Raw genomic sequence first — 18,702 nt, 5'->3', positions numbered from 1 at the left:
ACCCGTTCCAGAACTCTTTCCCCTGACCCTGCGGTCCTAACTTCACAGGTTGGCACAGCCACTTTGCTTTCACAGCGAGTGCTCTTGCTCAAACTTGCAATGTCCAAATTCCACAGCAAGTCTGTAAGGAAGGCTGTTACCTTTAGCGATGTTAAGCTAGGCTTAAATTATTGTAAATAGTATTCTTTCCAACAGTTGTGTGGAGCTACAAACCTGGCTGGTACTGCAAAGCAGGGTGCAAGTATTGCTCCCTGAGGGCTGCTAAGCACCCCTGGCAGAGCTGGCTCCTCACACCAGGCAGCTGTATTTGCAATTTTCTTCTAAAAGATCATTTGAAGAGCAAGAAATGCTACAGGTATGTGCTTTACACAGCCCATAAATTATTGTACTTGTGTTGCTAGTAAGTGAAATACAGTCTGGCAACTGAAAGTCCCAAATTTCCCCACACACACCCGGATGCTCCCTTTCAGAGAAACTAATGAAGTGCGGTGTTTTTGACCCTGGCAGGACGAGGGTGATGATCTCCTTCCAAACAGAGGAGCTGAGACCCCGCTAACCAGCCTGGGATGTGGGACTCCTCCAGCAAGTGCGGATTTGAAATTCCCCAGACAGAAGTGATTTTACAACCAAGAAGCCCGACGACTTCCTTAGTGAATACTCTTACCACGGGGTAAGAGCATCAACTACTGCCAGGCAGGGCCTCCTTCAGCTGAAATTTCAGAAAGAGCAAACTGTGTCCCTGGAAGCCAAGGGGGTGGCTCCTTTGGGGGAGATTCTGGGCCAGAGAAGAGATGCTCCCAACACCCCACAGAAAGACAGACCTTCGAGCATCCCTGGCATAAGCCTTTCATACCGGCCAGACTGAGACAGCTTCCTTGTCATGGTGCTGGCTGCCCTCGCTTGCTCTCAGAGGGGGAGATGCAGTGCTTCACCTTTAGGGTTATCATCTCTTAGGATCCTCCCTTAAATGGTCTTTGCAATGAGGAGAAATAATACAATCGCCCATTTGTGGAGGTATCTAGTCACCTGTAGCTAAACACTTATAAAAGCAACACCACAACGTAGACCTGTAAGATGGTACCATTAATAAATCCTTGCTCATCAACCACAAAGTCACATCTAGAAGAAACTACCCTCGTGGTAGAAAGCTGTGACTTGAGAGCAAGGCTATTACTGTACACTCAGATCTGTATTTCAAAACACAAACAAAAAAAAACACCGCCAGCTACAAAAAGCCCTGAATTTCCATTTTAGTTTTGCATAAGCAGCTCCATTTTCCTAAGGACAGCCGAGGGTGTCCATTAACACGGTACAGATCCACCACTGCCAGGGCACAGAGCCACCACACCGATTATGGTAGGCTTTGGTTACCAGCAGGAGCTAAACTACCACAGCTACAAAACCACCATCGCTCTCCCAGGGTGATGATATTTGGTATCTGGAAGATTCTTATGCCCTTTTACCCAGACCCTTGCTTTCAACGCTAACTCTCCTACAAAAGAAACCAAACTCTGGCAAAACAGCATGATTTGTATGATGCTGCCATTGCTGCAGAGTTCTTCTGAAGTGGAAAGGGCTGGGATTCTTCTTTCACCCTGGACACGTGACAGTGGATGTTCACTGCTTCATGTCCTTAACGGGCAATTTTGAAGGCAAAGGGAGGGTGAAATAGCTGTGAAAAGGCTGGGGACTGTCCCCATCACAAGGCAATTCTTAGTATTATCATACTCAGAAAACCACACATCCCTGCCACAGCGTAACAGTGAGCCCCTTCTGCTCTAGTTTGATAAAAGGTAGACGAGATGCAGAAATTAACTGGTAACTTCCCAGCCGGCTTCACTCTCTTCTTCCAGTACTTGCTATAAAATACATTTTGCAGACAGACTCTTTTGGAAAACTTAAGTGAAATATTGCTCTTGCTTTGTTTTATTCAGCAAGAGGCAGGCCTGCAGCACTGAAATGCTTTTGCCTGCTATAAATATCAGTACAGTAAATATTTTTCATAGGAAGAAGCAGGAAGGTTTTTCATTTTTTTTTCCAATGTAGCAATATGAGTCTTACAGTTAAAATGTCTTCAAAGCTCTTCTTGTAGCTGTCTGTATTCTAAGCACACCAAGGCTAAAAAAGGTCTCAACAGATCCCTTGCCTTAATCTTGAATAAAAGCTGCATTAGCTTTAGCACTGACAGTTTTGCCTTACCCTCAAGCTAGCTGAAGGAAGAAATGACCCACTTACTTAATTTGCTGAAAGGCAGAAGCTGTTGCAAGCTTATTAAAAGGCTATCTCTCTTGGAGAACAATTAGATCAGAAGTAGATAGCGTCACTTGGATCTTCTTCACTTAATAAGCTTAATACCTGCTATGTCACCTATCTCTACAAGGCAGAAATTGAATTTACCTTGTTCTGGCTGTGACAATCTTCACGTGTAACTGAGATCCCTGCTGCACGTGTCATGCTGAGAACTGAGGCTTCGGGCACCGCTCCACTTTCTCATCAACTCTTGACTGCCCCTGGCTCACTGATCCTTGATCAGCTCACATGTAATTCTCCAACATCCTAAAGTTGATGAAATCAATTAACAGAGGATCCCAAGAGCTCAGCCTCCCCTGCAGCATGCTTTACCCAGATCACCTGCGTTGTGCCAGGGCACTGAACCCTTCGCTCAACAAGATGGATTTTGTCCAAGAGAGAGTAACAAAAACAGTGGTCTCTGGGATGGGATTCCCCTTTTAACATTTCTTGCCACAAGCCAGAAATGTTGATATTCAGATCTTTATTCTGAGTTGCAACTCACAGTTAGACTTTTCCTGTGGGTTAACACAGCATTATCCTGTCTGTCCTATAAATCAGAAAAGTATTTGAAAAATAAAAATGTTTGTATTTTCATCTGCAAAATCAGTGATGCCATGGCTCTATACATGTCAATGCCTTCTGTATAAAGCATGCTCACTTCACACTGGGGTTTCATTCCACTCACATCTAGGAAAGTTACTACTTGCCAAGGATGAGTTAAGCCTGGACTCTTCTACACGAGCCACCAGATTCAGATGTAGAAGCTAGTCCCGCTTTCACACATGGAGAAAATAACAGGTTTTTCAATAGGATTGCAAAAGTCTAGGAGTATAGCTAGGCACTAGTTTCTTCAATGTTTTAGCATCCCTTTATCCATTTCAGATGTTATAAACCTGACCAAAGCTTCCTTACCCCAAGGTCATGTCCTCCAACACCACCAGCAAAAACATTTCTTGCCCACATAATAATTAATTATATAATAAAGCATAAAGCAGTATGCTGAAGAGCAAGCTTGCAGAGAGCTGGAGAATGATCCCAGACTCTCAGTTGCAGGTGGGAACCTTGCTCCTCCAACACTTCACTGTAGAAATCCCCAGGGAGGGCTGCCTCTCATACAAAGCACAGCTCGTTCCCCAGATTACACACCACCCTCTGAAGAACAACCCGATCTCAGAACAACTCGGAGGAACCACTCACACAAAGGAATGCTGAAGAGCTGTGTTTTAGCAGATAGGCTGAAATCACTACCTGACTGCAACAAAAAGCCTGTCCGTACTTCTAGCTAGCACCTAAATTAAAAAGAAAAAAAAAGTGAGTATTACAAAGGCAGACATGGAAAGGTTAGCAAAAAGGTTCTTCACTGTTTGAAACCAAGTTAAGTGCCCTGTCCATTTCAGTTACAGCACATCCTCATAGAGATGGAGATTCTCACAGCACTTCACAAACTTCTGGTAACTATCCTCTGGCAGCTGGTGGCATGTCTGCGGCTCACTGGGTGGCCAGGGGAGAGCCAAAGCACCATCACCCATTCTGTGGCAAGATGCAGCACCGCCAGCAGCCGCAGCATCCCACCAGGAGCAGAGATGGGTGCCTTCAATCCTCTCACTTTTACCGTTACACGATGAAGTCTTGGCTCTAACTTAAGCGAAGGAGGTCATCGGCTGGAGACATCATCTATTTCCAGGGAGACAGTCTGTCCCCATTTGACTTCCAGGGTATCTAAATTAGGTGTTGGAAAGGTCTTAGCTACAAATACTCCAGAGACAGACATTTTCATGCCCTGAGATATAACATCTCTCCTTCATATATGATCAAATAACAGCCATCTAGAAAAGGATTTCTTACAGAAGACTTACAAATATGAGTTTAAAAATGCTATTACTTGTCTTCTAGCTGCGATTTGTTCTACCTGCCTCTGCTCACACAGCTCCATTTCCCTTTACCCAGAACATTAATGCCTCTCAAGACAACCGAATTAGTAAACCCATTGCTCAGCTTCCCCCAACTTCCCTTTCTGTCCTACCTCTCTCTTGGCAACATAGATCCTCTTCCTTCCCCTACTCTTCCTCCTGTGAAGGAGTCTTTGTCCTCTCCCCTAAGCGAGAAACAAAGCTCATCTGTAAGAACCTCTGCTTTTTGGAGTTAACTGCTGGTGAAAGGTGCTGCTGCCTTCTACACCACACTTTCAACCTGCTTCAGCTTGTTTATTCATTTATTCTTTAACTCTGCTTCCCTGCCTGTGTATGAAAACAAATCCAGTTTTCAGAAGACTTTCAAAGTTCCCCACATGATGGCCTGGCTGTATGGAGCTATTCCCACATTTCTTACCAGTCAAAGGGAATAATGGGGCTTATGGCTAGGACTCTAGAGACAACTCGTTTTTCAGTATTAAAAGTTAAAGGGAAAAAATAAACTCCAAGATAAGTATTTAATTCTGGTCTCCTTTAGCAGTACTGAAGACCTCAGTTTCAGATTTCCATTAAAATTGCTCCTCAGGCATGAAGTACTTAAGTGGTCATTTAGATTTAAATTATTTCAGGATTACCCGAGTTCCTACTCTGAATACTTTCCAGGGCGTCTCACCAGGAACTGGGGGTGCCACTGCATGCCTGGCTACCCACAAGCTGATGTGCTGCTTCTCGAGTAACTGTGGTAGTGCCAGCGTGGTCCCTATGAAAACAGGGTGAGCTACCCTGCACCTATTTTAAGCCAAACTCTCGCACGTGGACTGCAACGACAGCAATTTGTGTACTCTGTGTTCTCACCCGAGCTTTACCCTGTAGTAATGTATCATGATACCCATCACTTCAGTGCAATTATAAATGGAAAACCTATTTAGATACTGAATTTGGAAAAAACACACCTACCTAAAGTCATGCACTTGTGCCGAAGCCAGAATATTCAAGGTTGGAAACATCAATGGCAAATACATCAAAAGGAGCAGCAGTATAACTTAGTATTTATCTTTTTTCACCGTTTCTACCTACCGGTACTTTCAGCTTGCCTCTATGAGACCATCAGTACCCTGGAGTAGCCAAGTCTGCTCATTTCTACCTCTCCTTTGCAGTGCAGCCTTGGGAAATCAAGGTGTAGCTAGAGGAACGGTTAGGTAGTTCACAAAGCTTTATAAATTATCGATTCTCAGAGTCATTTAACCAAACCCTGCCTTCTTTGCAATAGAACAATTGGGAGCGCACACAAAGTTACCCCCTGTCAGCTGAAGGGCAGAAACTTCTTAAGCTCCTCAAGTTATTCCACAAGCACTCATGTGATTAGCCACAATGCAAGAACACTGCGCATGCTCACCATCCCCTGGAAGAGAACTAGACCCCTGTCAGAAGTTACCTCACCAACCACCGAAAGCTTCACAGGTATTTCAATTTAAAATATTTCAGTGTACTGTGTGAGAGAGTTGGTCAGCCATTTGGAGTACCAGAGTAGTGAGAAATTCCGAACTTCCACACTATCAGCTATCTTAGGCTGAATGCCTGGAGGATTTCAAACAAGCAGAAAAGAAAGTTAATAGGTTAAAAAAAAAAAAAAAAAAAAAAAAAAGGCAGACCAAACACCATTAAATTTCATTTCTATATTTCAGTAAAACCTACTTGAATACACTTTGAAACAAGAGTACAACAAAATAGAATATACTTCAAATGTTGAATATACAAACTATTATAGTTCATTCTGAACACTGGTACTTCCCTCTTAACTTTAACTAAAAAAAATTTACAGGTTTAGAACTACCTGACAAAAGCTCATGCTGGGCGTGACCTTTCAGGTGACAGAGTAGTGCTGAAACTGAAATGTATGCATGGATGTCAAGGCTAAGTGAGAGACACAGGCATGTTACAGCAGAAGGCAGAAAGCCTGCTGCTATTTTGTCCACAATTAAGAAATTTAGACAGACTTTTAACTACCATACAAAATATGTTACATGTAATTCTATAACAATACTGTGCTAGGTACAAGATTTTTAAAAAATTTGTTTTAATAAAAAAGCTTTACACAAACAAGCCATTAGCTTATTTCAAGAAAGATAACTGAAAATCAGTCTAAGGCTTTCATTTTGAATCTGCTTAAGCTGTATAATACAAAAATCCCTCTAAGGTCTCTGTCTTCTTTTAGAAGCTCTTTAATCTTCTCCTTTATTTCACATTCTACTATACCTAGTAGCAGAGTTTTTTCACATAGCACCAGTTGAGTACTGTGGGCACACAGTAGTAATTGCTGGTATGCATATAAAATGCATCGAATTTGCCATCTGTAACAATGAGACTTTCCTCTCCCCCTGAAAACTAAAAACCAAGGCAAACCTCTCACACAATTCTCTTTTAGTGTTCCAGGTCTTAGTGTAACTTGGTAACGGGCAACGTAGTGAACTGTTTGGTCCCTTTTCAGTCCCTCTATCTTTCCTTCTCCATAGGTTCAGCTGTTTCCCAACTGGAAGAGGCAGTTTTTGTCAGCATATCAATGTGGTTCAATTCCCACTGAAACACGGGAAAATAAAAATTTTTTTCCAGTAAGTCTTCAAAATATGCATGTTTATTAACATTTCAAAACTCTCCTTTTCGACTTGGTGATGGCATCCACTTCCCCCCCCCCAATTATGTCAGTATATTCAAAACCGTAACAGTCTAGAAGTCCATGCTGGAAGCAACCTATTCTTCATTTCTCGCACGTTATAATTCCTTCTGTTTTCACTGTCACCGGAAGGGCAATAGCTGAGGGCGTGCTAACTACTACTACGTGGGTCACAGTCTTGCTCCCATCTGCCGGCTTCTCTTCTTTTACCAGCTGCAATGTTTTCACTTCACGTTCCTGTTTTAAAGCCGCTGTGTCTGATTTAACTTCCGGACTTTTTATAACTGCACTAATCACCCTGGGAGGAGTCTGGCCAGACGCCTGCTGAGCAGGCACCGATAGTCTCATTACTGGTGTCCCGTGAGCTATAGACACTGGGGTTAGTGCTCTAACAGCCAACGGGGTTCCCACAATGTTAATACTGCCTGACCCAGACAGGCCCGTTTTTGTCTGTAACTGACACTGCGTAAGTTGCGTGGCAGGGATCGTAATGATTTTGGCAGGCTGCATTGTGATTTTGTCTCCATTTTCAGCAGAGGTTGGCATCACAGTAGGGATTGTCTGGATTACTACCTTTGGAGTTGTTGCTGTTGTTGGACTTGTGTTGGCTATTAACGGTGACCCCGTGTTTACTGACTGCACTGCCACGGTTGAGATTTTCTGTCCCAGAGAGGTCATTACAACAGGCACTTGCATTGCCACACGTACAGTCCTGCAAAATAAAAGTATGTGCGTGTATTTAAGCCAAAACACAGGGCACCACTAGAGCTGACAACACGGATAGACAAATCTAGGATTTACGGATTTTTAACTGGTTCTTTTAGGAAAAAAAAAGAAAAAAAAAAAAAAACACAACACAAAAAACCCCCAAACCTTTTGCATATCTACCAATGGGACTCTGAAAATTTAGCAGCATTCATCTCTCTTTTTCCCCCTCCCTCTCTCTACATAATTTTAAAATGCCGGTGCGGGCAAGCATATTGACAGTTGGCTCTGATCTCATCAACTAGACTTTCACAGTATTCGATCATGTTTCACCGTTGCCTGCAAATCAGAAACGATTTCCAACATTCGAAATGTAAACCAAAACACTGAAAGACAGCTTCCTAACCAAAAAATTGCTTGTCCTTAGCAGAAGACAAGCCCAAGCCACATTAATACACACCTGGGAGCTGTCGTCGCTGGGACAGTAGTAGTGGTAGTTGAGGGACGAGATGACGACGTATCATGCACTGGCGAGGCAATATTCACAACTCTGGTGACCGCTTTTTCTGTTCTGGTACAGCTTAACTGAGAGGAATTTTTAACTCCGCGTGCAGAGGTTGCTGCCTTTAAAAGGTTTTCTGCAGATAAAGACACTCTTTCCAATGACTTTTCATCTGTAGGCATTGACAAATCTTCATTGCAGGACTCGCTTTTGTCATCATCTATGACAACTATATTTTTTGGCATCTCTTTAAACTGATATACAAGCCTCTGTCCCTCAACTTTTGCAAGGATTCCTCTTTGATAGTAGTATCTGCAAAAAAAGTACAATTAAATAGTAACCAACATAGTGACAGGTTTTAAAGAAAACCTCGTTCTATGCTTACAAGAAAATCTGAAGTAAGCACAGTAAAACCTACAATGTGAGACGGTATGGAAAGAAGTTGGCAGAGCATGCTGACAAAGTACCTGAAGGATCTAGACAAAAAAAAAATCTGACCTTTTAAATATATACTTCAGGAATTAAACTGTAAATTAACTGGTAAAATAAAAAGCGATAGAAACTGCAAAACTCTGATGCTTTTTAAGCAGCTAAGTCAGCAAGAGGGCAGAACTTTTAAAATTTCAGAAATGTTTTATTTCTATAAGCAAAATTAAGAATCATATTTAGAATTGTAATAGATAACTTAATGATATAAGAGTTTTTACCTCAGAGCTCTTCCCATAGTCTCATAGTTCATGTCAGGTTTGTTTTTGTGTTTTCCCCATAGTTTGGAGACAGCTTTTGAGTCCACAAGTTTGAAGATCCCCTTCTCTCGCTGAGTCCATTTAATATATCGAGGACAAGTATTTTTGTCCTGGAGAAGGTCCAGAAGAAACTCCCATAAATATGTTGTATTTCCTATAATCAGAAAGCATTCAAGTATTAGAAACCCACTTTTAAAGATAACAGAAACTTCTCCATATATAAGTAACTCCGAATGACCTGCATTACAAGTGAATGTTACACAGAGGATGGCATGTCATATAACCTGCACATATTCATTCATTCTATTAAGTTTAGTAAAGCTTCCATAAATATTTACACTCTGAAAGGAGCTAGCCCAAGTAATCTGCTATATAGCACAGGAGCCTGTTCAATCCAGCACACATTCTCAGTTCTTGGGAAGAGGTGTGGGAGGACATTCCAAGTCACTACAACCTACAGCTGTTCAGCAGAGGCAGGACGAGCACTCAAAATTTTCTTCTCCTGTTTGCTTAAACAGGGAATGGAAATGACATTTTATGACACTGAAAGACAGGAGGATATAAATAATCATTTTTAAAAGGCATACAACCTTCAGTAACAAACCATCTCAACTGTGCTAAGTTTGTAACATAACCTCCTGTCCAGGATCTGGGATTCTCACACCAGCTGGTGACTGCCCCATGTTCAGACCCTTCCCGAATATATATTGCAGAGTGACCAAAGCCAGTCCAACTTCCTGCTACAGGTGCAAAGCCAGTCCAAATTCTTGCTACACATGCAAAGCCAGTCCAACTTCTTGCTACAAGTATTCATACAGCAGAAATCCCATGTATCTTTCTGTAACTATGGGGATATAGAATGAAGTCAGCCTACAGAAGAATGTAATGTACTTCTCGGGTATTCAAGAGGTGTACCATTTCCTCTGGAGAAGCCCCAAGATGGGGTTTCTGACACTGGCTATCAGAATAGCATAAAACATAACATGGGGGTTGTCTGCATCTAGGAAAAGAGGAAGAGCAGCAGAAGGAAAAAAAACAGATCCTATTCCAGTTTGTACAGCTAGAAAAGATTCCTCAAGTTATCTGAGAAGGGAGAACTAAGACAGAGCTACAAGAATAATAACCTCAGAATGTTAATCCCAATTCTTCACTTGATCACACTTCTAAAGGGTGACATGGGCCAAATAAAAATGTTATTTTTACTTTGTGAAAGTCAGTTATTAATTCCTGAGATTTAGTGGCCCAGCATAGCCCTTTGTTATGCCATGCTCAAGATGATTAAAATACATTAAGGCAGGTTAAAGACCACTGTTGAAGACTCCAAGAAGTTAGCTTATCTTTGAAAAACCTCAAAGGGTAAAAATATTTATACTTTACATCTTCTGGAAGACCACCCCACAGACAGAGAACAAAATGTACTTTACTTCATGCTCCCATAAACGGCAAGTACTGACTCAATAGCTACCAAAATCCAACTTCCACTGACTTTCAGAGACATCTGAATAGGACCTATATGAGGGAAGAGTCAGCAAGAGAACTCGGGAATCCTGAAATCATCCTAAATTTTAGGTAATTCATATTTGGGTTTTTTAACTTAGCTCCTCAGAAATAGAATTTCTGGGTCTACCACCAAATGCTGAATGTCTGCAACAGATTCTCAGCAAAAATATAAGTGGACTTCAGTGTCAGGAAGTAAATAGGAACTTCAAGAATAACCATTCCTGAAAGTGCCTAATTTTTCTGCAGGAACAGTGCTGCTGACTCAGCAGTTTTATTCTTTGCCCTCATACTTTATATTTTGACCGAAATAACAACTTTTTTCCACAGGAGGACTATGCAATACCTGTGCTACTCTGAATCCATCTACTGCTGCCAATAAGACCCAGTGATACTTCAGGTGGGCTGCTGTGTCAGCTATAGCTGCTATGCATTTAACACAAAAATCTTACTATATTAATGCTTAATACAATTTGGAACCATTTTTAAGCCCTTCCTCCTTAGAACCAGGCTTTCCTAATACTGTGAATCCAAGCTTACAGACTCCTGAGCAAGAGAAAAACATGGCTATAAAATGTATTATCTGAACAGGTTTACATTCGTGCCACTCTTAAGCATCTGTAAGTCCAGCCTGGCAGACAAACAGGTACTACACCCTGTTAGGAAGACAGAAGCCTTATTTAATAGCACACAGCTCATCTCCACTCCTGAAAGTCTCACACCAACCAGTACTGTAAACAGCTACTGAGCTAGATATTATTATTACCTACCTTAACTTCAATAGAGAGTCTATTTTGCACAACAAAAGAAATTTCTGTGGCTAGCTGATTACTGCAGCTGACAACTACTTAAGAATGTTGGCTGTTATCCCAAAATAGAATGATTAATGGCCAGAAAGCATGTGAACGATACAAGGCACTGTGTGTATCAATGAACCGTTGCATTGCTACCAGCATCTATGCAGAGAGGCTCGAAGTCAGTTTTGCTCCCCCCAACTGCCTACGCTTTAAAAAGAGAATTTATGCAGATGAAAAACAAAATACAGAAAGAAAAACCATGCATGAACTGCCAATCCACCATGTGAGGACACAAAAACACTACCTCACTTTAAGAAAAAATATTTAAAAGTCTCCAGTTCTTCCTGTATAATAAACTGAAGGACACAAATCAGATTTACAGCTGCTTCACTTTGCATCAGAAAGTATCAGGAATGCACAAAGGAAGTAGGACCTACATGGACAAGAAGCGATCCCCTTCCCAAACATGCACAACCAGCTGTGCTCCTCCTCCATGACTTAACTCTGATGACAGTACTGAGCTCTAGGAATAATGCCTGCTCTTCCAAAAACACACTGCATTTAAAATAGCCTATACTTGCAAGTAATTTTTTAAAATAAGTAACAAAAAATAAATCCAATAACAAAATATTTTGCAAGACATCAAGTTAGCCTACATTAAGAAAAAAAAAAACAAACACAATGTTTTATGCCAGCTGTAGTATAAAATACAGAATGTCTTATTCTCACAAGGTATCTAATAAGTAAATCATTATGAGGGTCCATAGAAATACAAAAAAAAAAAATAAACAAACAACAGCAACAAAAAACCCCCCGCAACAAACAAAGCAGTACCATCTCCCACTTCATAAAACAAACAGATATAGAGTGCAAACACCAGTACAGACAAAAAACTACAAGAAACAGAAGTACAGGCCTCCTTTCTCAAAGTTATTTGTGCAGCAAACTAGGAATTGGGACACTTTATGAATAGTGTTCAGATAAGGGAAAGCTATAATACTGAAATCAGAATTAGAAATAAAGCTAAGAAGGCTTTAAGAATACTCAAAAAAAAAATTAAACAAGATGTACTTTTAGGTACAGATGTGAAATCGGTGATCTTCATTGAGGTCCACTGCTACACCCAAATCTGAAGACAGCAACAGTGGCCACTGCTGGGAAGTTTTATTACTGTTTGCAGTGGTTTTCATGAACTACCATCTGCACATTGTCAGTCCCATTCTTCCTTGCCCTACTGACAAATGTGACAACTCAGGAGATGCACCCCAGATAAGGAATTATGTAACAGAAGAGATCTTGCTTTCAAACAAATCCCAAAATAATAGGGGAGCTTACCACCATGCACTCTCTCAGCTAGTATACTGCCACTGAAAGTCATTAAACTGTGTTTCTCCTAGCCATAGCAACATCTCCATACAAGTTTCAGTGCAGTTCAGTGGGGGAGATAAACGTTTCTCACCTATAACCAGGGGAATAGCTGTTACAGTGTACATCAACGCAAAGGTAACCTGTGAGCAAATGCTCTAGCCTGTCTCCCTGCTGGGTGAATAGCAGGGGCTCGGGCCCACTATTTATCAGGAGAAACATTAAGAAAGCGTGACTCTCCTGCTAAATAGTGGGCCCGAGCCCCTACTATTCACCCAGCAAAACAAAATCCTGACTCAACCAATAAAGAAACACATCATCATTCATTTTTCCCCTTCAGCCAAACTGAATCTATTAGCCAAGCAACATATTTCCACCAAACTCTGTGAATCAACTAAGAGAATGTATTTTCAACCATCATTATTACAAATGCCCATAAGCTGCTTCTACTTGAGAACAAGCATTTCAGAAGTAGCTTTAAAAATTACGTGTCTAGCAGTAACTTAACATACAACACAAAAGACAGCACAAGTCAATAAACACAAAACAAAGCAAATGAAAAATCAGAAAGCTTATTAACTGCAGGACACTTCTGGAACAGTTCCACACATCCTTGTGCTAGATCTTTGTACAAACAAATTTGAAGACTGAATAAAATTAAAACCACTTGAGGACCAAATAAAATTTTAAAATAAAATGAAGTCGGTACAAACTTGTCCACCAAACTTTTAAAGACGTGTGTATTTCCTGTGACAGATACAGAATTTTAAATGCTTGATAAAAGGAAAAATATACCTTTGCCTTCTCTAGGTTTCTTCTTTATACCTAGATCTGAAGACCCATCAGATATACCCGATTGTTGGGTCTTCGGCTTACGGCCAGCTGCACATAAAACATGGGAGGGGGAAAAAAGTATTAATTATATGCAGAATAAAAGTATTTTATAGTTTGTCTTTGCAGAAAGAAATTGTTCATGCATTTTTTTCCCCTGCCATTTTCTTGCTACAGGTGTGGATAAACTTAAATTCCTCAATTACTACTACTGCACATCCAGTTTAATTTATCATTTGGTTGCTTATTTCATAGGCAGATTTAACTCCATTTCAGACAAGCTGACAGCAGGTGAGGTATGCCCCAAATGCACAAAGCAAAACTTGCTTTGCATTTTTTTAGTCCAGTGTCTGTTTTACTATGAAATGTATTATTTCTTCTTCTGCTCTGTTTTCAGCATCGTAACACAGGTGTTGACCAAAGCACCAGTTTGCTCAAGACCTTTTACTACGGACATCACAAACATCCATTTCCTCCTTGCATCTGTCTGTTGAAAGCTACAGACAAAAGCTTCTGCCCCGCAGGCGAGCGGAACCCCACGGATTCACCTGCTGCAGAGCACGAGGATGGCTACGAGCGGAGCGGCGCCCACAGCCACGCAGGACAGGCCCCGGGCGGCGCTGGGAGCCCACCTGGGGTGCTGGGAGCCCCCAGCTGCCCTGTCCCAGCTCGCTGCGGGCTGGCAGGGCTCCTGCCCACCGCCTCCTACCCTCCGCCTGCCCCTGCCAGGGGGCTCAGAGCTGCCTACCTTCCTGCGCCAGGGAAATCCTCTCCCAGCAAGACCTGCAGCTTCTTCATCCTTTCACACTTCACTGACCTTTTTACTCAAAGTAAACAGGCCCAAGCAGGGAAGAGGATCATACCCCGCGGAGCAGGCTGTAAACAGTCCATGCTTCTGCCTTCAGTTAGAGGCAAGAGGCAACAATTAACTCTCCTACCTCAAGCACAAGAGCATCAATTTTTGCTGATGAACGATGTTGCTCATTAAATACTGAATTTCAAAAGGCATTAATTATGAAGACCAAAGTTTATGGCTCTGTAACTATGGCTGAGTGACCTTACACACTTAAAAGCAGGGATCTGGACTCTGTAACAGGAAAAAAGTATTTACAAAATAACCTTCATAAAACTTCAGAGTTTTGTGAGCATGGCCCTGTAATGTAATCTGCTCCGTAATGACCAGTCAAACAGACAGTGGAACATCACGAAATAGTTTAAATCCAGTGTATGACACTACAGCTACAGGAAAGCTTTAATCATCATTTTCTTGCTTACATAATTTACAGTACAGTTACAGTTATCTGTTATGTGTCTGTGTTTTTATTATACCTAAAACTCACAGATCTCAGATTTATATCGCTTTGTCACTACATTGCATTTTTCTCCCCTCTAAATCACAAGTAAATAGTCCATCTTAGCTTGCCTAGAAGCCCTAATAAAACAATATTCCCATAGTTACGTGAATTGTATTGAAACCTAGAGGAAAACCGCTAGGCCAGAGAGAAACCTCTCCAGGTGCTACCCTCTCATTTGGTAGCTGAATGCTTACAAACTAAAACACTGTTCTGAATAGTTTCTCCACCAAGACACACCAATCAGACAAATAAGATACTTCCTCTTACAAGTAAGATCTTGTTCTCATTTTGTAAATTGACTGATGGTTTTCTAAGTTAGTATTTACCCTGAAGTTTCACTGGAAGAACCTCAAGTCTACCTGCTCTCCAAACATATCCATATTTCAGACACCAGTAGTTACCCACACAAGCCCTCTTTGAATCCTTCTCTACCATTCCTCGACTTCATAAACTGCACTTAAAAAACAGAACAAAGACATCATTTGCCTTTATGGCTTGGCAAAACACAATCCCTTGCTACTTTTTTGTTGTTGTTCTTGCAGACTCAGTTTCTATGAACTCACATTTCAGACTCAAATCAGTCTGAGGACATCAGCAGATAAATCAGATCATCTAACCTATCTCCACAAGCACCAACTACACCCTCTGCAGCAGTGCACATCAGAAAAATTCCGAGATTGCTCCTACAAAGATCCATACATGCATACCTTTTTTCTTTTTCATTGGTTCATGGATATCAGGGGAAGTGGGAACAGGAGATGCATCCATTGGTTCAGATTCCTCTGTTGATACCTCCACCACCGTTTCTGTGATCACATCAGGTCTCATGGCCGCATGGATAAATTCTGGGGTTGACACATAAGGAGGGACAAAAACTTCCACTATGAGTGAAGGTTTTTTTTAAAAAAAAAGTATCTGATGAAGCTTCTACCTGATTATTTTAATGTATCTCACATGAAATTATTTTAAACAAAGCATATGCAATAGTATAAAAAAATTCTACTCCAACAATCTGTCACCTAGAAAATCAGTCCAATTCTCAAAAATAGGCATGCTTTCCAGTATTGTTAGGCACGACACAAGTATCACAACAGTATTCTTTAGAACTAAACTCAACTTCAAATTAAACAAATTAGAGCTTGATCTTTAATCCTTATTCCAATCTCCATTTCCTATTTTGTAGCTTTTGGGTTTCAGTTTGACTGTTATTTCATCCAACATATATTAAGTAACTTCAGAAGGAACAGCAAGGTAAAAGTAATCATCAACATTATATTTTTTATTTTTTAAATGGTAACGCTTTGCAACAGAGTGTATTCAGATATTCTTTCTAAAATAGAAAAACGGGTAATAATACTTTTCTCTTAAAATAACTCTTTATTTTAGCAATTTAAAATGTCAAATTCACAGAACCACAAAATGGCTGAGGCTGGAAGTGACCTTTGGAGGGCACTGGGTCCAACCCCTTGCTCAAGCAGGACCATCTAGAGTCGGTCACGCAGGACTGTGTCCAGACAGCTTTTGAATATCTCCCAGGAAGGAAACTCCAGAGCCTCCCTGGGCAACCTGTGCCAGGGCTCGGTCACCCCTACAGGGAAAAAGTGTTTCCTGATGTTCAGACAGAAAAAGTTCATTTTAAATGTGTAGATACTCAAGGATCTCTACCCAAGAACCTCTCTCAGATAAATGATTTATTCTGTAAGTATGCTTTTTACAGGGTGGAGAAATCACATGAAAACTCAAACAAATCAGTAGTTTTGACATAAGGAAGCAAATGTTTCAAACAGCATACAGTTCTCCACAAGAGCACGTTTCCCAAATTGCTTGTTTTACTAATTAGTGGAAGGAGAAATGGCTCACAGAGCAGAAAGCGTGGCTGACATACCAGGGCTCCTGGCATCTCTCAGGCAGGTAGGAGACTCCATATGAAGCAAGGCCTCTGCAGCTTCAATTGTCTTATCTGTGCAGTGCACATTACTTCCATGAACCGATGCTTCCACTGCAGGAGGATAAAAAAAAATAATGAGATTACTCATAAAAGTCCACATGTATCACTGCATGATTGCTCTACTCAATCTTAAACATTAAAATCCCCAAATTGTCAGATGTCTTCCAACCTTTTATACTTTCCTGTCAACAGAAACGTTTAGGGAAAACGCAAGACAAGCAGAATCAACACTGTCACTTCTTAGATGAGATTTCTGGTTCACAACCAAACTTCCCATTTCTATGAGGTGTTCCAAAAGCTTAGGGAAGCAGACTTCTGGATTTGTCTTCTGCCTTCAAGTTAATCAAAACAAACCAGATTGTAATGAGGATGGTTACAAACTAACACTGCAGAGCAGGGAAGCAGTAGCATCTACAACTACTATCCTATTAAAATCTAAATGCCACCTCTCTTCAGATTTTCAGTCTATTTGCATAAATATATACGTGTATAAAAAACACATGATCAGTTTCCAAATCAGATAGATCCAGCTTCTTTTTCTGACCTTAAAAGTATCTGTGAGTTGGGTTTAGCAGGCTTGGTTGTTAAAAAACAAAACACAAAGCATAATGGTGTGCAGGGTTGTGGGGTTTTTAAGCAATAACTAAGGGAAGAAGGTAAAAATATCTCTTTTTTTTCAAGTTCTGACAGTTTATGAACACTAATTAATCAAAAATAAAGTAACTTCAAGAAAGCACATTTAAGTTTGATACAGAGCAGATCACAGTAACCTGAACAGAGCGGTAACAATTAAAAAAAAAAAAAAAAAACCACACAACAAACACCAACTTATCAATTAAAACTACAATCTTCTTCACAGCCAACTCTACATTCCTCACCCTTGTGAAGGTTTTTAAAAGCGAGGACTACAGAAACACCTGCTGCACATCATCGGCGCTCTCCCAAAGGTACGCCGGCTCTCTCCTGTGGCTCTTCCCATTTATGGCCATCTGCTCAGAGCAGAGCCGCTCCAGTCAGCCGGCAGCCCAGGGAATCTATCTTTAGCATAAGCAGGGTCACTCATCTCCAGCCTCAGAGAGCTAAAGAGGATTCAGTAATAATTCTCTACAAGAACTTCAAGGAACCTACTCTGTTGCTGGAAACGTCTAAGAAACTTGAGGTTCATTTAGTGAAAAGCAGGCAAAATACACCTAGCGTTGCTTTTGACTTAAGAAAACACTAGATACAAACAGATTAATGTGGGCACACATGGAGAAAAAAAACCAAACAACTTCTAGCATACTGTCATTTATTTAAATACAAGGATTAAAAACCTGAAAAACCTACTAGCCAGCAGACTAAACATATAAACCAGAAGCTGAAAGTGAACCAAATCTGGAAGATGCACAAATGCAGAATAGTGGGTGACTGAAGGGTCTTAGTGAACCAGCCTGGCTGGCCACCCGCTGGCTGGCTGCTGGGATTCCCACCGCAGCCCTCTCCTGGGATGCTATTTAGGGGTCTTTATCTTCCAGAATAGTAGATGTCTGATAAAGCTGACATTCCACCACCACTTCACCCCAGGCTAGGAACACTAAAAGCCTACCTAAGAGCACGGGAAAATCAGGCTGAAGGAAAGGGTCTCTACTGCATGCTCTGGCACCTAAATATTCAGTGGCAATCAGCAAGAGTTTTGCACCATGAGCTCTTTCCCCAGGTGCACATCCTGGGGGCTCCCCGTGCCTGGGCAGCTGCTGTTCCCTTCCCAAGCAGCAGTTTGGGGGTGTCCCGAATCAGAGGCTGAACACCTGCACCGAAACTGAGGGGCCCTCTGGGAAATCCTCTACCTAAACATTTTTCTTTCTAAAAAGAAGCTTCAGTTGCACAGAGATTGATGACTAAGTTTCCCCTTCATCTACGAGATAAAACTTTCCACTGATCATCAGAATACAGGAACAAAATCCAGCTAGTCATTATAAACATAACAATTCTACACCAATACTGAAATTACAAAGTCCAAATCAGCATTTAGCACATTATTATTCTGAAGGATGAAAAAAGATTTAAAGCTGGTGAGCAAAGCTTTTCCACCAACGCCTCTGCC

General features: G+C 41.2%; 1 protein-coding gene across 4 annotated transcripts in view; it reads right to left on the bottom strand.

The window, feature by feature from the left end:
- Window positions 1–5,863: 5,863 nt before the first annotated feature.
- ELF2 (E74 like ETS transcription factor 2) overlaps window positions 5,864–18,702 on the bottom strand; it is a 39,350-nt gene continuing 26,511 nt past the window's right edge. For 3 of the 4 annotated variants that reach the window (XM_042796482.1, XM_042796483.1, XM_032997703.2), the window contains 6 exons: window positions 16,557–16,670; window positions 15,379–15,516; window positions 13,281–13,367; window positions 8,788–8,980; window positions 8,039–8,392; window positions 5,864–7,585 (listed from right to left, as the gene is read on the bottom strand). In XM_042796482.1, coding sequence (XP_042652416.1) covers window positions 6,958–7,585; window positions 8,039–8,392; window positions 8,788–8,980; window positions 13,281–13,367; window positions 15,379–15,516; window positions 16,557–16,670 — 1,514 coding nt within the window. In that variant the 3' untranslated portion in view covers window positions 5,864–6,957. Of the gene's footprint in view, window positions 7,586–8,038; window positions 8,393–8,787; window positions 8,981–13,280; window positions 13,368–15,378; window positions 15,517–16,556; window positions 16,671–17,497; window positions 17,625–18,702 lie in introns of those variants that run through there. The other variant, XM_032997701.2, reaches the window with a different exon arrangement.

Source organism: Tyto alba, unplaced genomic scaffold (genome assembly GCF_018691265.1).
Source record: "Tyto alba isolate M040663 unplaced genomic scaffold, T.alba_DEE_v4.0 Super-Scaffold_23, whole genome shotgun sequence".
Lineage (NCBI taxonomy): Eukaryota > Metazoa > Chordata > Aves > Strigiformes > Tytonidae > Tyto > Tyto alba.
Note: the sequence above shows the minus strand (reverse complement) of the source record. Positions and strands in the feature narration are given on the sequence as shown.